The sequence below is a fragment of the Phyllobates terribilis genome, unplaced genomic scaffold, assembly GCF_046119375.1.
Source record: "Phyllobates terribilis strain yellow unplaced genomic scaffold, ASM4611937v1 Scaffold_5__5_contigs__length_657084704, whole genome shotgun sequence".
NCBI lineage: Eukaryota > Metazoa > Chordata > Amphibia > Anura > Dendrobatidae > Phyllobates > Phyllobates terribilis.
This window is the reverse complement of record NW_027362765.1, coordinates 370,000,383-370,020,291: the sequence shown is the minus strand read 5'-3', so window position 1 is coordinate 370,020,291 and position 19,909 is coordinate 370,000,383. Positions and strand designations below refer to the sequence as shown.

The window sequence follows — 19,909 nt, the reverse complement described above, 5'->3', positions numbered from 1 at the left end:
ATTGGCCTATACCGCATGTTTTTTTTTTTTTTTTTTTTTTGCGTTCCCCTGAATCAACCCTGCGGAATAGCTGCAGTGCACAAGAAATAGGCTGAACTGGATGGACGCTTGTCTTTTTTCGGCCTTATAAACTATGTAACACTATTTCTGGACATTATATGACTTATATTTTGCATTTCCACCAGTTTTCCCCAACTGTAAAGTCTATCTCTAATTTTTTTAGTTGTCTCTGAGCTAGTGGGTGGAGAACAGCTGCTATTTTGTTTACCATACAAAGCACACACAGAGATTTATTTGTATTTATTTATTTTACTCACTTATATAGCGCCATTAATTCCACACCTCTTTACATACATTATCGTCGCTGTCCCCATTGGGGCTCACAATCTACATTCCCTATCAGTATGTCTTTGGAGTGTGGGAGGAAACCGGAGAACCCAGAGGAAACCCACACAAACACCGGGAGAACATACAAACTCCTTGCAGATGTTGCCTCTGATGGGATTGGAACCCAGGACCCCAGCGCTGCAAAGCAACAGTGCTAACCACTGAGCCACCGTGCTGCCCAGACATGACAGACATGAGGAACATGAGGGATTCCTGCTCTTCTGTCTCTAGCACATGATCAGAAGCAGCATGGAGGATACAATATATCATTGCAAAGCAGTGTAACTGTGACTCTAGCACGGGGATTAGATAAAACACTTACTAGAAATTAGATGTATAGAGGACCGAGCAGTGTAATTGTGACTCCAGCTCTGGGATTCGATAAAACACTATAAATCAGAATGGAGGACAGAGCAGTGTAGCTGTGAATGCAGGTCTTGGGAAAAGTAAACCACATAGGCTTTAATTCGTAAAAGCATTTTCACCAGAATTATGATGCAAATTGCTTTGAAAAGTCACAACGTTTTGGCGCAAATAAGAGGTGCATGAAAATTTTGTGACTTTTGGCATTTTTACACTAGTTTCTATCAGCTCTGCCGGACTGGGTGGAGCAGAGGCACGATGGGGCGCAGTGTGGGGCATGATGCATTGGCTTGTCTAATTCATAACGAGATGTGGCATTACTTATGCCAGAAATCTTACACCAGTTAGGGACTGGTGTAAGATTTCTGGTTTCCACCTCTTCATAAATCAAGATCATCTGACTCCCTCCCGACCCTTCATCAAGTCAGGCAAGAAAATCATCGGTCTTGATGAATCGGAGCCACAATAGAAAGCAACAACCTATTGAGCCATTATATACTGTAGCAGTACTGAGAGCAGCATAGCTTTGGGATCAGATAAACACTTACTAGAAGCCTGCGCCATCCAGGCCAATATACAGCAATACTGAGCAGTGTAGCTGTAAATGCAGCTCTAGGGTGAGATAAAACATGTACTAGAAAACAACAACACTATCCCTTTCTGTTTCCCTGCCTGTGTCTCTTTTTCTGCAACTGAAACACAGATTTTAACAGTCTGTCAGAATGAAGAGTTCGGAAGGCAGGAGGGAAGAGAAGAAGTGGATCATAAGTGGAGAAAGAAGCAGATTTCTCTGATTTGTTTGCGCTGATGATAATGCACAATTTGTTGAAATGGTGACAATGTAAGTGTACAGACCAGTGGTCACCAGACTATAACTCCCAGCATGCCCTGACATAATTTACTAATATTTTTTATACAATGATCAGAGTTCCATTATTAGTAGAAAAGCCATAAATCTTTTGCCTCACACTTACATGACAAAACTTTGACTGCTTGTAGCCACCACAAAAAAAGTCAAAAATAGCACCAGACCTCTCCATGGGTTGGGTCTGGTTGCTCAGCTCCATTCATGTTAAAGTTTCAGAACTGCAATACCAATCACAACCTGTGATCAGGTGTGGCGCTGTTTCCCTTTTAAAGTCTCATTTGCAGATGTATCATTCATTGGCTTCGGCTTCTTCATCTGTAGTGAGCCAGGAGATGCTGTAATCCGCTTGCTGTATTGTAACGGCTAATTGGATAATATATGTTTACATGTCTTATAATTATCACGGCGCGGAGTATTAATATTTCACATCCTCGGCTCAGGTTGTAACTTATTAATAAGTGAGGAACGCTGATTGTGCAGGACGTGGCCGCGAGTTCTGCATTTCATTCAGAGAAACTTCATTTCCAATGAGGTTGATGGAATTTTCTAAGATGTCCTTCAGGTTCTCGGTATCTTCTTCTTCTAGATCTCTGCTTGATGTCAAAGGATAAGAAATCATTCTTCTTTACATGCTCAGACCTCATACTTGTCATAAAGTAACATATAAAGGTTTGTTTCCAGTCTACAGTCCTCCTGATACATTTTACCTGCACTGATACATTGTAACAAACAAGGACAGGCAAGAGATTTCTGCTGCTGGTGTGTTTAGCTCACAGATCTCTGGCATCTTCTCCATTGTGAAGCCACTTCAAACAATGTCATTAAAAGTTTTGATACAATCACTGGGTTCTGACAACCCCTCTAAAATGGGAAAAGGAGTCAACGTGAGACCTCCACGTCGAAACAGTGACAACCCCAGCCAGGTACTAGAATGGATAGTAGACTGCATTTCTATCACATTATTCAGAGCAGTGCCCCTCTTGTCCAAAGGCTGTGTCTGGTATTGCAGACACATTTCTGAAAAAAAAAAGTCTCATTTTTCATAGGCTTTAAGGTATTGCAGAATTTCGCCATTGTCCAGAAATATCAGTCTTCTTGTCCTTGGCATTATTTTTCATAGTCAGCGCCTCTCGTGCTCATAGGCTGTGTCTGGTATTGCAGCTGAGTCTACTTTTCAAGAAACTTCCACTTGTTCATAAGTTTCATCTACAGCCGTGGCCAAAACTGTGTTTTTCAGTCTTTTAGTCGGATGTTTCTGTGGTTACTGAAGTGCAATTATAAACATTTATTGTTTTTTTACACTTTTATTGACAAATACAAGTTTATACAAAGACTCAATATTTCCAGCGCTGCCTCTTTTTTTCATGATTGCTGCAATTCACCCCAATAGCTGGATATCAGCATGGGGGGCAATGATTTAGTTTCTCTGATGAAGCTTCTTCAGACTGTTTGGGGCATCTAGAAGAATGATTGTCCAGAAAGGAGAAGGTAACGCTGCCATGAGTTCTGTGTCTGCCAACAATAAAGCATTCAGAGACCACTCGTGCGGGGGCTTCTCATCCATGGAGGAGGCTCACTCACAATGTGTGGGGGCTTCTCATCCATGGAGGGGGTCACTCACAATGTGCGGGGGCTTCTCATCCATGGAGGGGGGTCACTCACAATGTACGGGGGCTTCTCATCCATGGAGGGGTCACTCACAATGTGTGGGGGCTTCTCACCCATGGAGGGGGGTCACTCACAATGTACGGGGGCTTCTCATCCATGGAGGAGGCTCACTCACAATGTGTGGGGGCTTCTCATCCATGGAGGGGGGCTCACTCACAATGTGCAGGGGCTTCTCATCCATGGAGGGGGTCACTCACAATGTGCGGGGGCTTCTCATCCATGGAGGGGGGTCACTCACAATGTACGGGGGCTTCTCATCCATGGAGGGGTCACTCACAATGTGTGGGGGCTTCTCACCCATGGAGGGGGGTCACTCACAATGTACGGGGGCTTCTCATCCATGGAGGAGGCTCACTCACAATGTGTGGGGGCTTCTCATCCATGGAGGGGGGATCACTCACAATGTGCGGGAGCTTCTCATACATGGAGGGGGCTCACTCACAATGTGCGGGGGCTTCTCATCCATGGAGGGGGGTCCCTCACAATGTGTGGGGACTTCTCATCCATGGAGGGGGGTCACTCACAATGTACGGGGGCTTCTCATTCATGGAGGGGTCACTCACAATGTGTGGGGGCTTCTCACCCATGGAGGGGGGTCACTCACAATGTACGGGGGCTTCTCATCCATGGAGGAGGCTCACTCACAATGTGTGGGGGCTTCTCATCCATGGAGGAGGCTCACTCACAATGTGCGGGGGCTTCTCATCCATGGAGGGGGGTCACTCACAATGTGCGGGGGATTCTCATCCATGGAGGAGGCTCACTCACAATGTGTGGGGGCTTCTCATCCATGGAGGGGGGTCACTCACAATGTGTGGGGGCTTCTCATCCATGGAGGAGGCTCACTCACAATGTGTGGGGGCTTCTCATCCATGGAGGGGGGTCACTCACAATGTGTGGGGGCTTCTCATCCATGGAGGGGGGTCACTCACAATGTACGGGGGCTACTCATCCATGGAGGGGTCACTCACAATGTGTGGGGGCTTCTCACCCATGGAGGGGGGTCACTCACAATGTACGGGGGCTTCTCATCCATGGAGGAGGCTCACTCACAATGTGTGGGGGCTTCTCATCCATGGAGGGGGGTCACTCACAATGTGTGGGGGCTTCTCATCCATGGAGGGGGGTCACTCACAATGTGTGGGGGCTTCTCATCCATGGAGGAGGCTCACTCACAATGTGTGGGGGCTTCTCATCCATGGAGGGGGGTCACTCACAATGTGTGGGGGCTTCTCATCCATGGAGGGGGGTCACTCACAATGTACGGGGGCTACTCATCCATGGAGGGGTCACTCACAATGTGTGGGGGCTTCTCACCCATGGAGGGGGGTCACTCACAATGTACGGGGGCTTCTCATCCATGGAGGAGGCTCACTCACAATGTGTGGGGGCTTCTCATCCATGGAGGGGGGTCACTCACAATGTGTGGGGGCTTCTCATCCATGGAGGGGGGTCACTCACAATGTACGGGGGCTACTCATCCATGGAGGGGTCACTCACAATGTGTGGGGGCTTCTCACCCATGGAGGGGGGTCACTCACAATGTGCGGGGGCTTCTCATCCATGGAGGAGGCTCACTCACAATGTGTGGGGGCTTCTCATCCATGGAGGGGGGGGTCACTCACAATGTGTGGGGGCTTCTCATCCATGGAGGGGGGGTCACTCACAATGTGCGGGGGCTTCTCATCCGAGGAGGGGGTTCACTCACAATGTGCGGGAGCTTCTCATACATGGAGGGGGCTCACTCACAATGTGCGGGGGCTTCTCATCCATGGAGGGGGGTCACTCACAATGTGTGGGGACTTCTCATCCATGGAGGGGTCACTCACAATGTGTGGGGGCTTCTCACCCATGGAGGGGGGGTCACTCACAATGTACGGGGGCTTCTCATCCATGGAGGAGGCTCACTCACAATGTGTGGGGGCTTCTCATCCAAGGAGGGGGATCACTCACAATGTGCGGGGGCTTCTCATCCAAGGAGGGGGATCACTCACAATGTGTGGGGGCTTCTCATCCAAGGAGGGGGATCACTCACAATGTGTGGGGGCTTCTCATCCAAGGAGGGGGATCACTCACAATGTGTGGGGGCTTCTCATCCATGGAGGGGGGGTCACTCACAATGTGCGGGGGCTTCTCATCCGAGGAGGGGGTTCACTCACAATGTGCGGGAGCTTCTCATACATGGAGGGGGCTCACTCACAATGTGCGGGGGCTTCTCATCCATGGAGGGGGGTCACTCACAATGTGTGGGGACTTCTCATCCATGGAGGGGTCACTCACAATGTGTGGGGGCTTCTCATCCATGGAGGAGGCTCACTCACAATGTGTGGGGTCTTCTCATCCAAGGAGGGGGATCACTCACAATGTGCGGGGGCTTCTCATCCAAGGAGGGGGATCACTCACAATGTGCGGGGGCTTCTCATCCAAGGAGGGGGATCACTCACAATGTGTGGGGGCTTCTCATCCATGGAGGGGGGGTCACTCACAATGTGCGGGGGCTTCTCATCCGAGGAGGGGGTTCACTCACAATGTGCGGGAGCTTCTCATACATGGAGGGGGCTCACTCACAATGTGCGGGGGCTTCTCATCCATGGAGGGGGGTCACTCACAATGTGTGGGGACTTCTCACCCATGGAGGGGGGGTCACTCACAATGTACGGGGGCTTCTCATCCATGGAGGAGGCTCACTCACAATGTGTGGGGGCTTCTCATCCAAGGAGGGGGATCACTCACAATGTGCGGGGGCTTCTCATCCAAGGAGGGGGATCACTCACAATGTGCGGGGGCTTCTCATCCAAGGAGGGGGATCACTCACAATGTGTGGGGGCTTCTCATCCAAGGAGGGGGATCACTCACAATGTGCGGGGGCTTCTCATCAATGGAGGGGCTCACTCACAATGTGCGGGAGCTTCTCATACATGGAGGGGGCTCACTCGCAATGTGCGGGGGCTTCTCATCCATGGAGGGGGCTCACTCACAATGTGCGGGAGCTTCTCATACATGGAGGAGGTTCACTCACAATGTGTGGGGGCTTCTCATCCATGGAGGGGTCACTCACAATGTGTGGGGGCTTCTCACCCATGGTGGGGGGTCACTCACAATGTACGGGGGCTTCTCATCCATGGAGGAGGCTCACTCACAATGTGTGGGGGCTTCTCATCCATGGAGGGGGGGTCACTCACAATGTGCGGGGGCTTCTCATCCGAGGAGGGGGTTCACTCACAATGTGCGGGAGCTTCTCATACATGGAGGGGGCTCACTCACAATGTGCGGGGGCTTCTCATCCATGGAGGGGGGTCACTCACAATGTACGGGGGCTTCTCATCCATGGAGGGGTCACTCACAATGTGTGGGGGCTTCTCACCCATAGAGGGGGGTCACTCACAATGTACGGGGGCTTCTCATCCATGGAGGAGGCTCACTCACAATGTGTGGGGGCTTCTCATCCATGGAGGGGGGGTCACTCACAATGTGCGGGGGCTTCTCATCCAAGGAGGGGGATCACTCACAATGTGTGGGGGCTTCTCATCAATGGAGGGGCTCACTCACAATGTGCGGGAGCTTCTCATACATGGAGGGGGCTCACTCACAATGTGCGGGGGCTTCTCATCCATGGAGGGGGCTCGCTCACAATGTGCGGGAGCTTCTCATACATGGAGAGGGCTCACTCACAATGTGTGGTGGCTTCTCATCCATGGAGGGGGCTCACTCACAATGTGTGGGAGCTTCTCATCTATGGAGGGGGCTCACTCACAATGTGCGGGGGCTTCTCATCCATGGAGGAGGTTCACTCACAATGTGCGGGAGCTTCTCATCCATGGAGGGGGCTCACTCACAATGTGCGGGGGCTTCTCATCCATGGAGGGGGCTCACTCACAATGTGTGGGGGCTTCTCATCCATGGAGGAGGCTCACTCACAATGTGTGGGGGCTTCTCATCCATGGAGGGGGCTCACTCACAATGTGTGGGGGCTTCTCATCCATGGAGGGGGCTCACTCACAATGTGCGGGAGCTTCTCATCCATGGAGGGGGTCACTCACAATGTGTAGGGGCTTCTCATCCATGGAGGGGGGTCACTCACAATGTGTGGGGGCTTCTCATCCATGGAGGGGGGTCACTCACAATGTACGGGGGCTTCTCATCCATGGAAGGGTCACTCACAATCTGTGGGGGCTTCTCATCCATGGAGGGGGGTCACTCACAATGTACGGGGGCTTCTCATCCATGGAGGAGGCTCACTCACAATGTGTGGGGGCTTCTCATCCATGGAGGGGCTCACTCACAATGTGTGGGGGCTTCTCATCCATGGAGGAGGCTCACTCACAATGTGTGGGGGCTTCTCATCCATGGAGGAGGCTCACTCACAATGTGCGGGGGCTTCTCATCCATGGAGGGGCTCACTCACAATGTGTGGGGGCTTCTCATCCAAGGAGGGGGTCACTCACAATGTGCGGGGGCTTCTCATCCATGGAGGGGGTTCACTCACAATGTGCGGGGGCTTCTCATCCATGGAGGGGGGTCACTCACAATGTGTGGGGGCTTCTCATCCATGGAGGGGGGTCACTCACAATGTACGGGGGCTTCTCATCCATGGAGGGGTCACTCACAATGTGTGGGGGCTTCTCATCCATGGAGGGGGGTCACTCACAATGTACGGGGGCTTCTCATCCATGGAGGAGGCTCACTCACAATGTGTGGGGGCTTCTCATCCATGGAGGGGCTCACTCACAATGTGCGGGGGCTTCTCATCCATGGAGGGGGTCACTCACAATGTGTGGGGGCTTCTCATCCATGGAGGGGGTCACTCACAATGTGCGCGTGATTCTCATCCATGGAGGGGGGTTCACTCACAATGTGTGGGGGCTTCTCATCCATGGAGGGGATCACTCACAATGTGCGGGGGATTCATCCATGGAGGGGGTCACTCACAATGTGCGGGGGCTTCTCATCCATGGAGGAGGCTCACTCACAATGTGCGGGGGCTTCTCATCCATGGAGGGGGTCACTCACAATGTGTGGGGGCTTCTCATCCATGGAGGGGGCTCATCCACAATGTGTGTGGGGCTTCTCATCTATGGAGGCGATCACCCACAATGTGCGGGGGCTTCTCATCTATGGAGGGGGGTCACTCACAATGTGTGGGAGCTTCTCATCTATGGAGGGGGTCACTCACAATGTGCGGGGGCTTCTCATCCATGGAGGGGGTCACTCACAATGTGCGGGGGCTTCTCATCCATGGAGGGGGTCACTCACAATGTGCGGGAGCTTCTCATCTATGGAGGGGGTTCACTCACAATGTGCGGGGGCTTCTCATCCATGGAGGGGGTCACTCACAATTTACCCAAAAACACAGCTATGAATAAGGAATGGGATCTAAAACTCTCCCAAGAGCATCTTCTCCCATCATCCAGGACAATGTAGTTGTGATGCTTTTCCAAGTGATGGAGACCGTGTCACAAGGGAAAAGAGAGAACTAAGCAGCTTGATGAACAAAACATTGACATTTTGGGTCCACGGCCAGAAAACTCCCCAGATCTCAGTCCCATTGTGAACCTAGTGGTCAATCCTGAAAAAACTCAAAAATCGTGATACCTCTGAGCACTGATGAGACAAGAACTGGCGGCCATCAGTCAGGATCTGCCGAGAAGCCGATATCCAGTCTGGAGAATAGGGGGCAGAAGTCTGGAGAATAGGGGGCAGAAGTCTGGAGAATAGGGGGCAGAAGTCTGGAGAATAAGGGGCAGAAGTCTGGAGAATAGGGGGCAGAAGTCTGGAGAATAAGGGGCAGAAGTCTGGAGAATAGGGGGCAGAAGTCTGGAGAATAGGGGGCAGAAGTCTGGAGAATAGGGGGCAGAAGTCTGGAGAATAAGGGGCAGAAGTCTGGAGAATAAGGGGCAGAAGTCTGGAGAATAGGGGGCAGAAGTCTGGAGAATAGGGGGCAGAAGTCTGGAGAATAAGGGGCAGAAGTCTGGAGAATAGGGGGCAGAAGTCTGGAGAATAAGGGGCAGAAGTCTGGAGAATAGGGGGCAGAAGTCTGGAGAATAGGGGGCAGAAGTCTGGAGAATAGGGGGCAGAAGTCTGGAGAATAAGGGGCAGAAGTCTGGAGAATAGGGGGCAGAAGTCTGGAGAATAAGGGGCAGAAGTCTGGAGAATAAGGGGCAGAAGTCTGGAGAATAAGGGGCAGAAGTCTGGAGAATAGGGGGCAGAAGTCTGGAGAATAGGGGGCAGAAGTCTGGAGAATAGGGGGCAGAAGTCTGGAGAATAGGGGGCAGAAGTCTGGAGAATAAGGGGCAGAAGTCTGGAGAATAAGGGGCAGAAGTCTGGAGAATAGGGGGCAGAAGTCTGGAGAATAGGGGGCAGAAGTCTGGAGAATAGGGGGCAGAAGTCTGGAGAATAGGGGGCAGAAGTCTGGAGAATAGGGGGCAGAAGTCTGGAGAATAGGGGGCAGAAGTCTGGAGAATAAGGGGCAGAAGTCTGGAGAATAAGGGGCAGAAGTCTGGAGAATAAGGGGCAGAAGTCTGGAGAATAGGGGGCAGAAGTCTGGAGAATAAGGGGCAGAAGTCTGGAGAATAGGGGGCAGAAGTCTGGAGAATAAGGGGCAGAAGTCTGGAGAATAGGGGGCAGAAGTCTGGAGAATAAGGGGCAGAAGTCTGGAGAATAAGGGGCAGAAGTCTGGAGAATAAGGGGCAGAAGTCTGGAGAATAAGGGGCAGAAGTCTGGAGAATAAGGGGCAGAAGTCTGGAGAATAAGGGGCAGAAGTCTGGAGAATAAGGGGCAGAAGTCTGGAGAATAAGGGGCAGAAGTCTGGAGAATAAGGGGCAGAAGTCTGGAGAATAAAGGGCAGAAGACTGGAGAATAAGGGGGCAGCGCTGGGAATATTGAGGCGTCACAGAAACTTTGTGTATACTTCTAGAATGTTTAGAATTGTACTTCAGTAACCATAGAAACAGCGACTAAATGAGGGAAAAACCCTGAAGCCGTAAAACTGTGGAAAACAAAATTTGTGTCAGTCTCAAAACTTTTTGCCCATGACTGTAGCATTGCATCTCAGCCTTGTTTGCATCAAAACTATTAATAAATTATCAGAATTTTTTTTGGAGAAGCGCTAATAAACCATTTTGTATTCTCTTCCATTTCATTATGTTTGCATTAGGCCACGGCCCCACTATCAGTATTCGGTCAGTATTCGGTCAGTATTTTTTCTCAGGAGTTGGAGCCAAAACCAGGTGAGGAGCAATCAGAGAAAAGGTATAATAGAAACAAGTCACCAATTCTGCATTTATCACCCACTCCTGAGAAAAAATACTGATAGTAGGGCCATGGCCTTAAACATATTTCAGTCCAGCACCCCTCTTGTCCTCAGGTTGATTTTGGTATTGCAGTTCAGCTCAGTATTATAAAAAAAATGATCGACTTCTCCATAGGCTTTAAGGTAGTGCAGATTAGCTGCATTTTCCATGATTATCGTCCTTCTTTACTCTGGGCTGTAACAGTATTCGGGTCGGCCCCATCTTCATAGCTAGATCCTCTCTTTTGCATAGACTGAGCCTATTGTTGCATCTTTCTCAAATTTCAAGAATCATATTTCTCTTGTTCATCGGTTTTGTCTGGTATTGCATCTTAGCCATGTTTTCCAAAAAACTGCTCCCCTCTTGTCCACATTAACTGAAAACAGCGCCCCTTTTGTCTATATGGGTTATGCCAGGTATTGCATCTCAGCCCTGGTTTTAAAAACAGTAGTCTATGGGCTGTATCACATATAGCGGATCAGCGCCATAGTCAAGAAATAGCACGATGTCTATTTCTGGTCAGACTCACATTTCTTAAATAGCGCCTCCCTTGTATATGGGTTATGTTAAGTATTGCAGCTCAGCCCATTTTCCATATACAGTTTCACGTTAGTCCGTGGGCTAAGGCAGTTCTGTGTAAAGAGGGTGCTATTTCCTAAAATTCTCATACAGCCATTTAAAGAGGACTTTAAGGAGGACCTGTAACCAGGTTAAAAGTAACCTGTTTTTGCTCTCATGTTATTCTTGCTGCTCCGCTGAGTATTCAGCTTTTTTTCTTTTTTTAAATCCGCCATACGGCTCCAGAGATATGGGCCTTTTTTTAAATTTAGGTCTACTTTTTGTGTTCTTTACAAAAAGGGGTGTGGCTCACGGTATTCTTTTGGGGCGGTGTCTCCAGGCTGTTTTGCATAATTTCCCTATAAGCACCACCTCCTTAGATAGACCATAAAAATTAGCACTAAATATAAAGGCCCCCTTTCTCTGGAACCGTATGGCGGATTTAAAAAAAAGAAAAGAGTGGGATACTCAGGGGAGCGGTGAGAATAAAAATAAGTGTTGAAACTGGACTTGTTTTTTAACTTGTGACCGGTCCACTTTAAGAAAGAGAAGTGTGGTATTTGTCATCCACATTGCTAGTCGTTCTTTCTCTCCCCCTCCCCCCCCAACGTTAATTGACAGGACGTGGGTCAACCAAGGACGCGCGTCAGTAGTGATCTGCATCACTGCAGTGCATTAGTAAGGCCCCCTGCACTATGATCCCGCTCTGGATTCTTGTCGTTCATGGCGGTCGTGTATTTTCCTCAATCGGATAGTGTTTTGCCTTTGGGAAAGCATGAATTATTTATTTTTGTCAAGAGACACGTCAGCGCGCTTAAGGAATATTTCCCCAGACGCCTTCACTTCCAGGGCACAAGCTTAAACAAGTGTGAAATCCAATGTATTTTGCTATCATCCCAAAAGAGGCCAGTCCCCATGGGTAAGCAGGGGGGGGGGGAATGGGACGGCTGGTTTTATGGCACCCGCCCTGCGGACAAGGAACGGGGACAGTGACAGCCCCTGGTGTTGTCAGTTCTCCAAACTTCAAGAACACTTATTTCCCAGCGAAAAACGAGCTACAGGGAAATAGAGAGATATCTGGCAGCCAGGAAATATCAAGGTCAGAGCCGCCCGGCCCGGCTTCCCGGGTAATAGGATTTACAGTCAGATTGAGTTATGATGAAGGATAATATGTCTGCACATGTGGCAGCGCTAGACTCTGCTTCCAGGCTCGGCGGAGATCGCTGAGCGAGACATGGACACCACTGACCTCAGCTGTACTGAGACCTGTTCATTGTTCCCGATACAATCACATCATACATAGAAACAAAGGCCCCTCTTTTATTAATTCCACCTCTATGTGCGAACCTCAGACCCGTCTGTGAGGCATCTGGCGGCAGCAGGAGCTCTCTCCCCCCCCCCCCCCGCTGTTTTCTAAATATGTCAAACCACTCCCCTTTGTATATCCCTATCTTCTTTCTTAGGGTTCATTCACACGTCGCAATTTTCCAAGTACGAGAAAAAACGGACTTTGCTCAAAGTTTGATCATAATGTCGACTGTTTTTCTTGTTTCTTTTCTTGTTTTTCCTTTCTGACATCCGATGACATAACGAGCGCTGTCCAATTTTTTCACTGACCCACTGACGTACATTGCTGATTTTGATCAAAATCCGACATGTATCCCCGATTTTCCAGTGAACGGCCCCATAGACTATCACAGGTGTGAGGGAACATAAAAGACACAGATAGCGCTCATAGGTGAAAATAGGAAGTGTGAACGAGCCCTTAGTCTGACGGCCAAGAATAAAGGGTAAAGGGGAAATGTAACAGATCGGCAAGTTTCCTTCTGTTTACTTTCATGGCTATATGTCACATAGGAAGGCATCGTCAGGTCTGATCTGACCTTCTTTCTTTCTTCTATTTAGGCCACGGCCCCACTATCAGTATTCGGTCAGTATTTGGTCTGTATTTTTTCTCAGGAGTGGGAGCCAAAACCAGGTGAGGAACAATCAGAGAAAAGGTAGAATAGAAACAAGTCACCAATTCTGCATTTATCACCCACTCCTGAGAAAAAATACTGACCGAATACTGAAAGTCAGGCCGTGGCCTAACTCTACCGCTCTGGACAAATCTCAGATGAGACCTGTCTGTAAGGCATCAGGGAGCCCCAGGAGCTCTCCCCCACTGGTTTCTGTGCTGTGACCAAATATGATAAACCACTCTCCTCTGCAAATTGTTACCTTCTGTTCTTCTGATCATTTTTATACATGCGTCAAATATATGAAGCCAATATCTAAACTTTTTTCTTTATTCCACTGCTCAGTACGATCCTGAGTTCAGACTTCTGTCTGGATGTTAGGCAACTGTCTGCAGCAGGAGCCTCCCCCACTGTTCTCTCTGCTGTAAGTGACCAAACCATTCCCCTCTCTAAATTATTACCTTCTGTTCTTCTAATCATTTTATATGTGCATCAAATGACACATATGAAGCCCATACCTAAACATGTTTTTTTATACGACCACTCTGTATGATGCTCAGATCAGACTTCTGTCTGGCTGTTAGGCCACTGGCTGCAGCAGGAGCCTCCTCCACTGTTCTCTCTACTAAAAGTGACCAACCACTCCCCTCTCTAAATTGTTATCTCCTGTTCTTTTGTTCATTATTTTAGATACATCACATGACACGTATGAAGCCAATACCTAAACATATTTTTTATTCCACTGCTCAGTACGATCCCCAGATTAAGCTTCTTCCTGGCTGTTAGGCAACTGACTGCAGCAAGAGCCTCCCTCACTGTTCTCTCTACTGTAAGTGACCAAACCACTCCCCTCTGTTAATTGTTACCTTCTGTTCTTCTGATAATTTTTATACATACATCACATGACACATATGAAGCCAATATCCAAACTTTTTTTTATTCCAACTCTAAGTACGATCCCCAGATCAGAATTCTGTCTGGCTGTAAGGAAATTGTCTACAGCAGGAGCCTCCTCCACCATTCTCTCTACTATAAGTGACTGTCAGGATTTGTCAGTGATTCGCGCGCACACAATCCTGATTACTCACTACGTAGCTATCGGCAAGCGACCAGTGAGTGTATGACGTACACACCTTCGGATTCCAACGCATGGAATAAGTGTATATGCCCCCGTACGGTCACTGCCAGCTTCACGATAGCCCAATTAGTATTATTCGCTGCCACCACCGATCAATTTTAAAATATAATACAGGCCTGGCCAGACGCCTGAGTTTTGGTAGCGTATATGGCTTCGGGAGAGGAGTGATTACAGGATAAAAGAAACAGGACTATTAAATTTTATATTTAATCCAAAAGGAGGCAGTGTTCTGAAAAATATACAAAAGGTTTTACAAGGTAGACATTACAATACAGAATATACAGTTACTCAAATAAAATGGGATTAACGAAGAACTTACTGAAAAGATCGTAGAGACGATTCCGTTTAGCTGGAGGGGAGGCACTCCAATTGACCGTTATCGAACATGACCCGTGCTATATGACATATATACTCCCAACATGAGTACTGACCCATACTCTGCTGGGTCTTTTATGTCGAAGGGGGGGGCCTGCCCACACATCCCCTGTGATGACTTCACGTGGGCTGGGCTCCAGCCTTCATATTTTTATTAAAATATCTAACTTCCATGATAACTTATCGCTGGTTGATCACGATATTGCAAGTGACACGATATTATTTGTTACAAATTTACCTTTCCTTAGAGACTACACATGGCATAGATGCGGTCCGTTATTCTGGTACTTTTACGCTACAGCTCACCGAAGGGGCTGACAGCTACGGAAAACTATGCATATTGTTCCTTAGCTGACCCTGCGACTAAAAATATGCATCCCATTATTATCGGAAGTATAGAACTTCCAATATTCCATATTTTGTGTCGGCGCTGGCGAGACTGCAGATTTCTGTTGAGCAAATGGGGAATGCCCTGGGGGTGAGAGAGAATTCATTTGAATCCAGGGACTGCATCCTTCTCACCTAAGGGTATATTTGTCACATGCCGGCATCACTAGAAAATACAGTCGTATGTTAATTGGGTTAGTAGCTCCCTTTGTACTAGCATTTGTCTATTAGACACTTCTCCTGTGTGTGCTAATTTGCATAGACAGCTCCTTTAGATTGCCAGCTTTTCTACTCTGACAAATAGTATAGAGTAGGGGGAATGAGGAGTTTGGAGAAATCCTTAATATTTTCTATGACAGTAACCAAACCAATATATGAAGCCAATATCTAAACTTTTTTCTTTATTCCACTGCTCAGTACAATCCTGAGATCAGACTTCTGTCTGGCTGTTAGGCAACTGGCTGCAGCAGGAGCCTTTCCAACTATTGTCTCTACTATAAGTGACCAAACCATTCCCCTCTGTTAATTGTTACCTTCTGTTCTTCTGATCATTTTTTTATATACATCACATGACACATATGAAGCCAATACCTAAACCTATTTTTTATTCCACTGCTCAGTATGATCCTCAGATTAAGCTTCTCTCTGGCTGTTAGGCAACTGGCTACAGCAGGAGCCTCCTCCACTGTTCTCTCTCCTGTAATCGACCAAACCACTCACCTCTGTGAACCTCCACCTCATTTCTTTGTTTGGCAGCCAGAAAAAAGAGAGAACAGGAGGAAATTACCGTAACACTCTGGGTAAGATTTCTTCTGTAGTTCAATCTCATTTATCATGTCAGTGACGAGAGACAGAAAAGTGCAACCAATCCGATGGCTTCAAATAATATTCACAATTTTTTTGCTTGTAATTGAAAATTCAATAATGCACCATTGACGTCTAGCTATTGCTACATCAGATGTTGGCACCAAAGCTCTGAGGAAAAGCCAAACAAACAGGGAAAGAAGGAAGATTTCAGCTCTGAAGCCGCAGCATAGTAAATGCAGCTCTGGATGTTCAATTAGTACAAGATGATTATTGCAATGTATTCTAGCATTTTCCAGCAATGTTGGATAATTTGGATGCTGTACAGTCACCTGATGTAGCAAGGATGTCCTGATCTTTTATTTTTATTTCTCCAGAATCTAAACAGTTACAAAGTATCACAATTTTGAAAATATTTACACTTCCTTTTTTCCCAATGTTATTATGCCTGTGTCAGTAGTCACTGTGCAGCTAGTGTTTTATTCATGCAATGAAACGGAAGGACCTGGATGAACAGAGCGATAGCCGTGTATAACGTTGCAGACATTTAATAAACTACGTACCGTTATTAGACTTGTTGCTGCAATTTAAAGGGGATGCCATTTTTTTTTAAAGAGCTGCACTGACCATCCAGATTTGGACCCAGACAGACAAAAGTATTTTCTTAGTGAAGTTCAGTGCGGTCCGGTATAATCATTCACCCCACATAGGTATTTATGCCGCATTGATCATGCAATTAAAATACAATGGAGTTTAATAATTCGTCTATCTCCTCCGGCCCGCGCTGAAAGAATCTCATTGTGTCGTCTCCTTCTCTCGCTTTCCTTCCTGTAGGTCGGTAATGGGCTTAGATAAGGAACCTGACCTTGTGCATATGGAGGCGCGGACGGCTGATGGACGTGAGTACCGCCACATCAGGCACAATACAATTCATGCTGGTTTTTTTCACAATGCAGAATGATGAGATTTTTAATACCTGAAATTTACATTTTAATTGAGCAGCATAAGGTGGTTTGTATCTGACAGCTGACGCCTCCGAGAGCTCCGCACGTAGACGAGTGATTGTATGGCGACTGCATTCCCAACGCACTGAAAATCCCAGCATGTCCAGCCAGCACTAAAAGCTGATGAGACCTTGCGTTTTCAGACTTATCAAATACTTGAATGAAAAATTATTTAAAGGGTATGTTCACTTTCCCAATCAAGTTGTTTTTTTTAGTGTTCAAATAGTCTAAACAACTTTGTGAATAATCTCCGCTATAAATGTCCAACCGTCTCATGCGTACAAATACTGATATAAAATACTGAACGTGTGAACATGGTCTTACATTATAGAAATAATTTAATATTCTACTTTTGTAAACATTGAAAAATCCCTTTAAGTAAAATAATAAAACAAGGAAATCAGTGTTGTATACAGTAAGTTCCCTGCAGACGGCCCCTCTGTGCGTAAGCCTCTCCTTCATAAGAAAAGCGATTTACAAATTCTCATTTTCTACATTTCATGAATATCTAAGTAGATGTGAAAAATGTTTAAGCACATAAAATTTGCTACATTTTTCTTGATTGCTTTATGTACCCTCAAAGGGGTTGTCCAATCAGTGAAGACTGCACCAGCAGAATAGTGAGTGCAGCTCTGGGGTATAATACAGGAGGTAACTCAGGATCAGTAATGTAATGTGTGTACACAGTGACTGCACCAGCAGAATAGTGAGTGCAGCTCTGGAGTATAATACAGGATGTAACTCAGGATCAGTACAGGATCAGTAATGTATTGTATGTACACAGTGACTGCACCAGCAGAATAGTGAGTGCAGCTGTGGAGTATAATACAGGATGTAACTCAGGATCAGTACATGATCAGTAATGTAATGTATGTACACAGTGACTGCACCAGCAGAATAGTGAGTGCAGCTCTGGAGTATAATACAAGAGGTAACTCAGGATCAGTAATGTAATGTATGTACACAGTGACTGCACCAGCAGAATAGTGAGTGCAGCTCTGGAGGATAATACAGGATGTAACTCAGGATCAGTAATGTAATGTATGTACACAGTGACTGCACCAGCAGAATAGTGAGTGCAGCTCTGGAGGATAATACAGGATGTAACTCAGGATCAGTAATGTAATGTATGTACACAGTGACTGCACCAGCAGAATAGTGAGTGCAGCTCTGGGGTATAATACAGGAGATAACTCAGGATCAGTAATGTAATGTGTGTACACAGTGACTGCACCAGCAGAATAGTGAGTGCAGCTCTGGAGTATAATACAGGATGTAACTCAGGATCAGTACAGGATCAGTAATGTATTGTATGTACACAGTGACTGCACCAGCAGAATAGTGAGTGCAGCTCTGGAGTATAATACAGGATGTAGCTCAGGATCAGTAATGTAATGTGTGTACACAGTGACTGCACCAGCAGAATAGTGAGTGCAGCTCTGGAGTATAATACAGGATGTAACTCAGGATCAGTACAGGATCAGTAATGTATTGTATGTACACAGTGACTGCACCAGCAGAATAGTGAGTGCAGCTCTGGAGTATAATACAGGATGTAACTCAGGATCAGTACAGGATCAGTAATGTATTGTATGTACACAGTGACTGCACCAGCAGAATAGTGAGTGCAGCTCTGGAGTGTAATACAGGATGTAACTCAGGATCAGTACAGGTTTAGTAATGTAATATATGTACACAGTGACTGCACCAGCAGAATAGTGAGTGCAGCTCTGGAGTATAACACAGGATGTAACTCAGGATCAGTAATGTAATGTATGTTCACAGTGACTGCACCAGCAGAATAGTGAGTGCAGCTCTGGAGTATAATACAGGATGTAACTCAGGATCAGTACAGGATCAGTAATGTAATGTATGTACATAGTGACTGCACCAGCAGAATAGCGAGTGCAGCTCTGGAGTATAATACAGGATGTAACTCAGGATCAGTAATGTAATGTATGTACACAGTGACTGCACCAGCAGAATAGTGAGTGCAGCTCTGGAGTATAATACAGGATGTAACTCAGGATCAGTAATGTAATGTATGTACACAGTGACTGCACCAGCAGAATAGTGAGTGCAGCTCTGAAGTATAATACAGGATGTAACTCAGGATCAGTAATGTAATGTGTGTACACAGTGACAGCACCAGCAGAATAGTGAATGCAGCTCTGGAGTATAATACAGGATGTAACTCAGGATCAGTAATGTAATGTAGGTACACAGTGACTGCACCAGCAGAATAGTGAGTTCCGCTCTGGAGTATAATACAGGATGTAACTCAGGATCAGTAATGTAATGTATGTACACAGTGACTGCACCAGCAGTATAGTGAGTGCAGCTCTGGAGTATAATACAGGATGTAACTCAGGATCAGTAATGTAATGTATGTACACAGTGACTGCACCAGCAGAATAGTGAGTGCAGCTCTGGAGTATAATACAGGATGTAACTCAGGATCAGTACAGGATCAGTAATGTAATATATGTACACAGTGAATGGACCAGCAGAATAGTGAGTGCAGCTCTGGAGTATAATACAGGATGTAACTCAGGATCAGTAATGTAATGTATGTACATAGTGACTGCACCAGCAGAATAGTGAGTACAGCTCTGGAGTATAATACAGGATGTAACTCAGGATCAGTAATGTACTGTATGTACACAGTGACTGCACTAGCAGAATAGTGAGTGCAGCTCTGGAGTATAATAGAGGATTAAACTCAGGATCAGTAATGTAATGTATGTACACAGTGACTGCACCAGCAGAAAAGTAAGTGCAGCTCTGGAGTATAATACAGGATGTAACTCAGGATCAGTACAGGATTAGTAATGTAATGTATGTACACAGTGACTGCACCAGAAGAATAGTGAGTGCAGCTCTGGAGTATAATACAGGATGTAACTCAGGATCAGTACAGGATCAGTAATGTAATGTATGTACATAGTGACTGCACCAGCAGAATAGTGAGTGCAGCTCTGGAGTATAATACAGGATGTAACTCAGGATCAGTAATGTAATGTATGTACACAGTGACTGCACCAGCAGAATAGTGAGTGCAGCTCTGGAGGATAATACAGGATGTAACTCAGGATCAGTAATGTAATGTA

At 46.9% G+C, this 19,909-nt stretch overlaps 1 protein-coding gene across 1 annotated transcript in view; it reads left to right on the top strand.

Annotated features, from left to right (window-relative positions):
* The window catches only part of SORCS3 (sortilin related VPS10 domain containing receptor 3), a 921,810-nt gene that overhangs the window by 589,908 nt on the left and 311,993 nt on the right, over positions 1 to 19,909 (top strand). Inside the window, exon 6 of the mRNA XM_073684759.1 lies at positions 16,630 to 16,694. Within this exon, the coding sequence (XP_073540860.1) occupies positions 16,630 to 16,694 (65 nt within the window). The remainder of the gene's footprint in view (positions 1 to 16,629; positions 16,695 to 19,909) is intronic.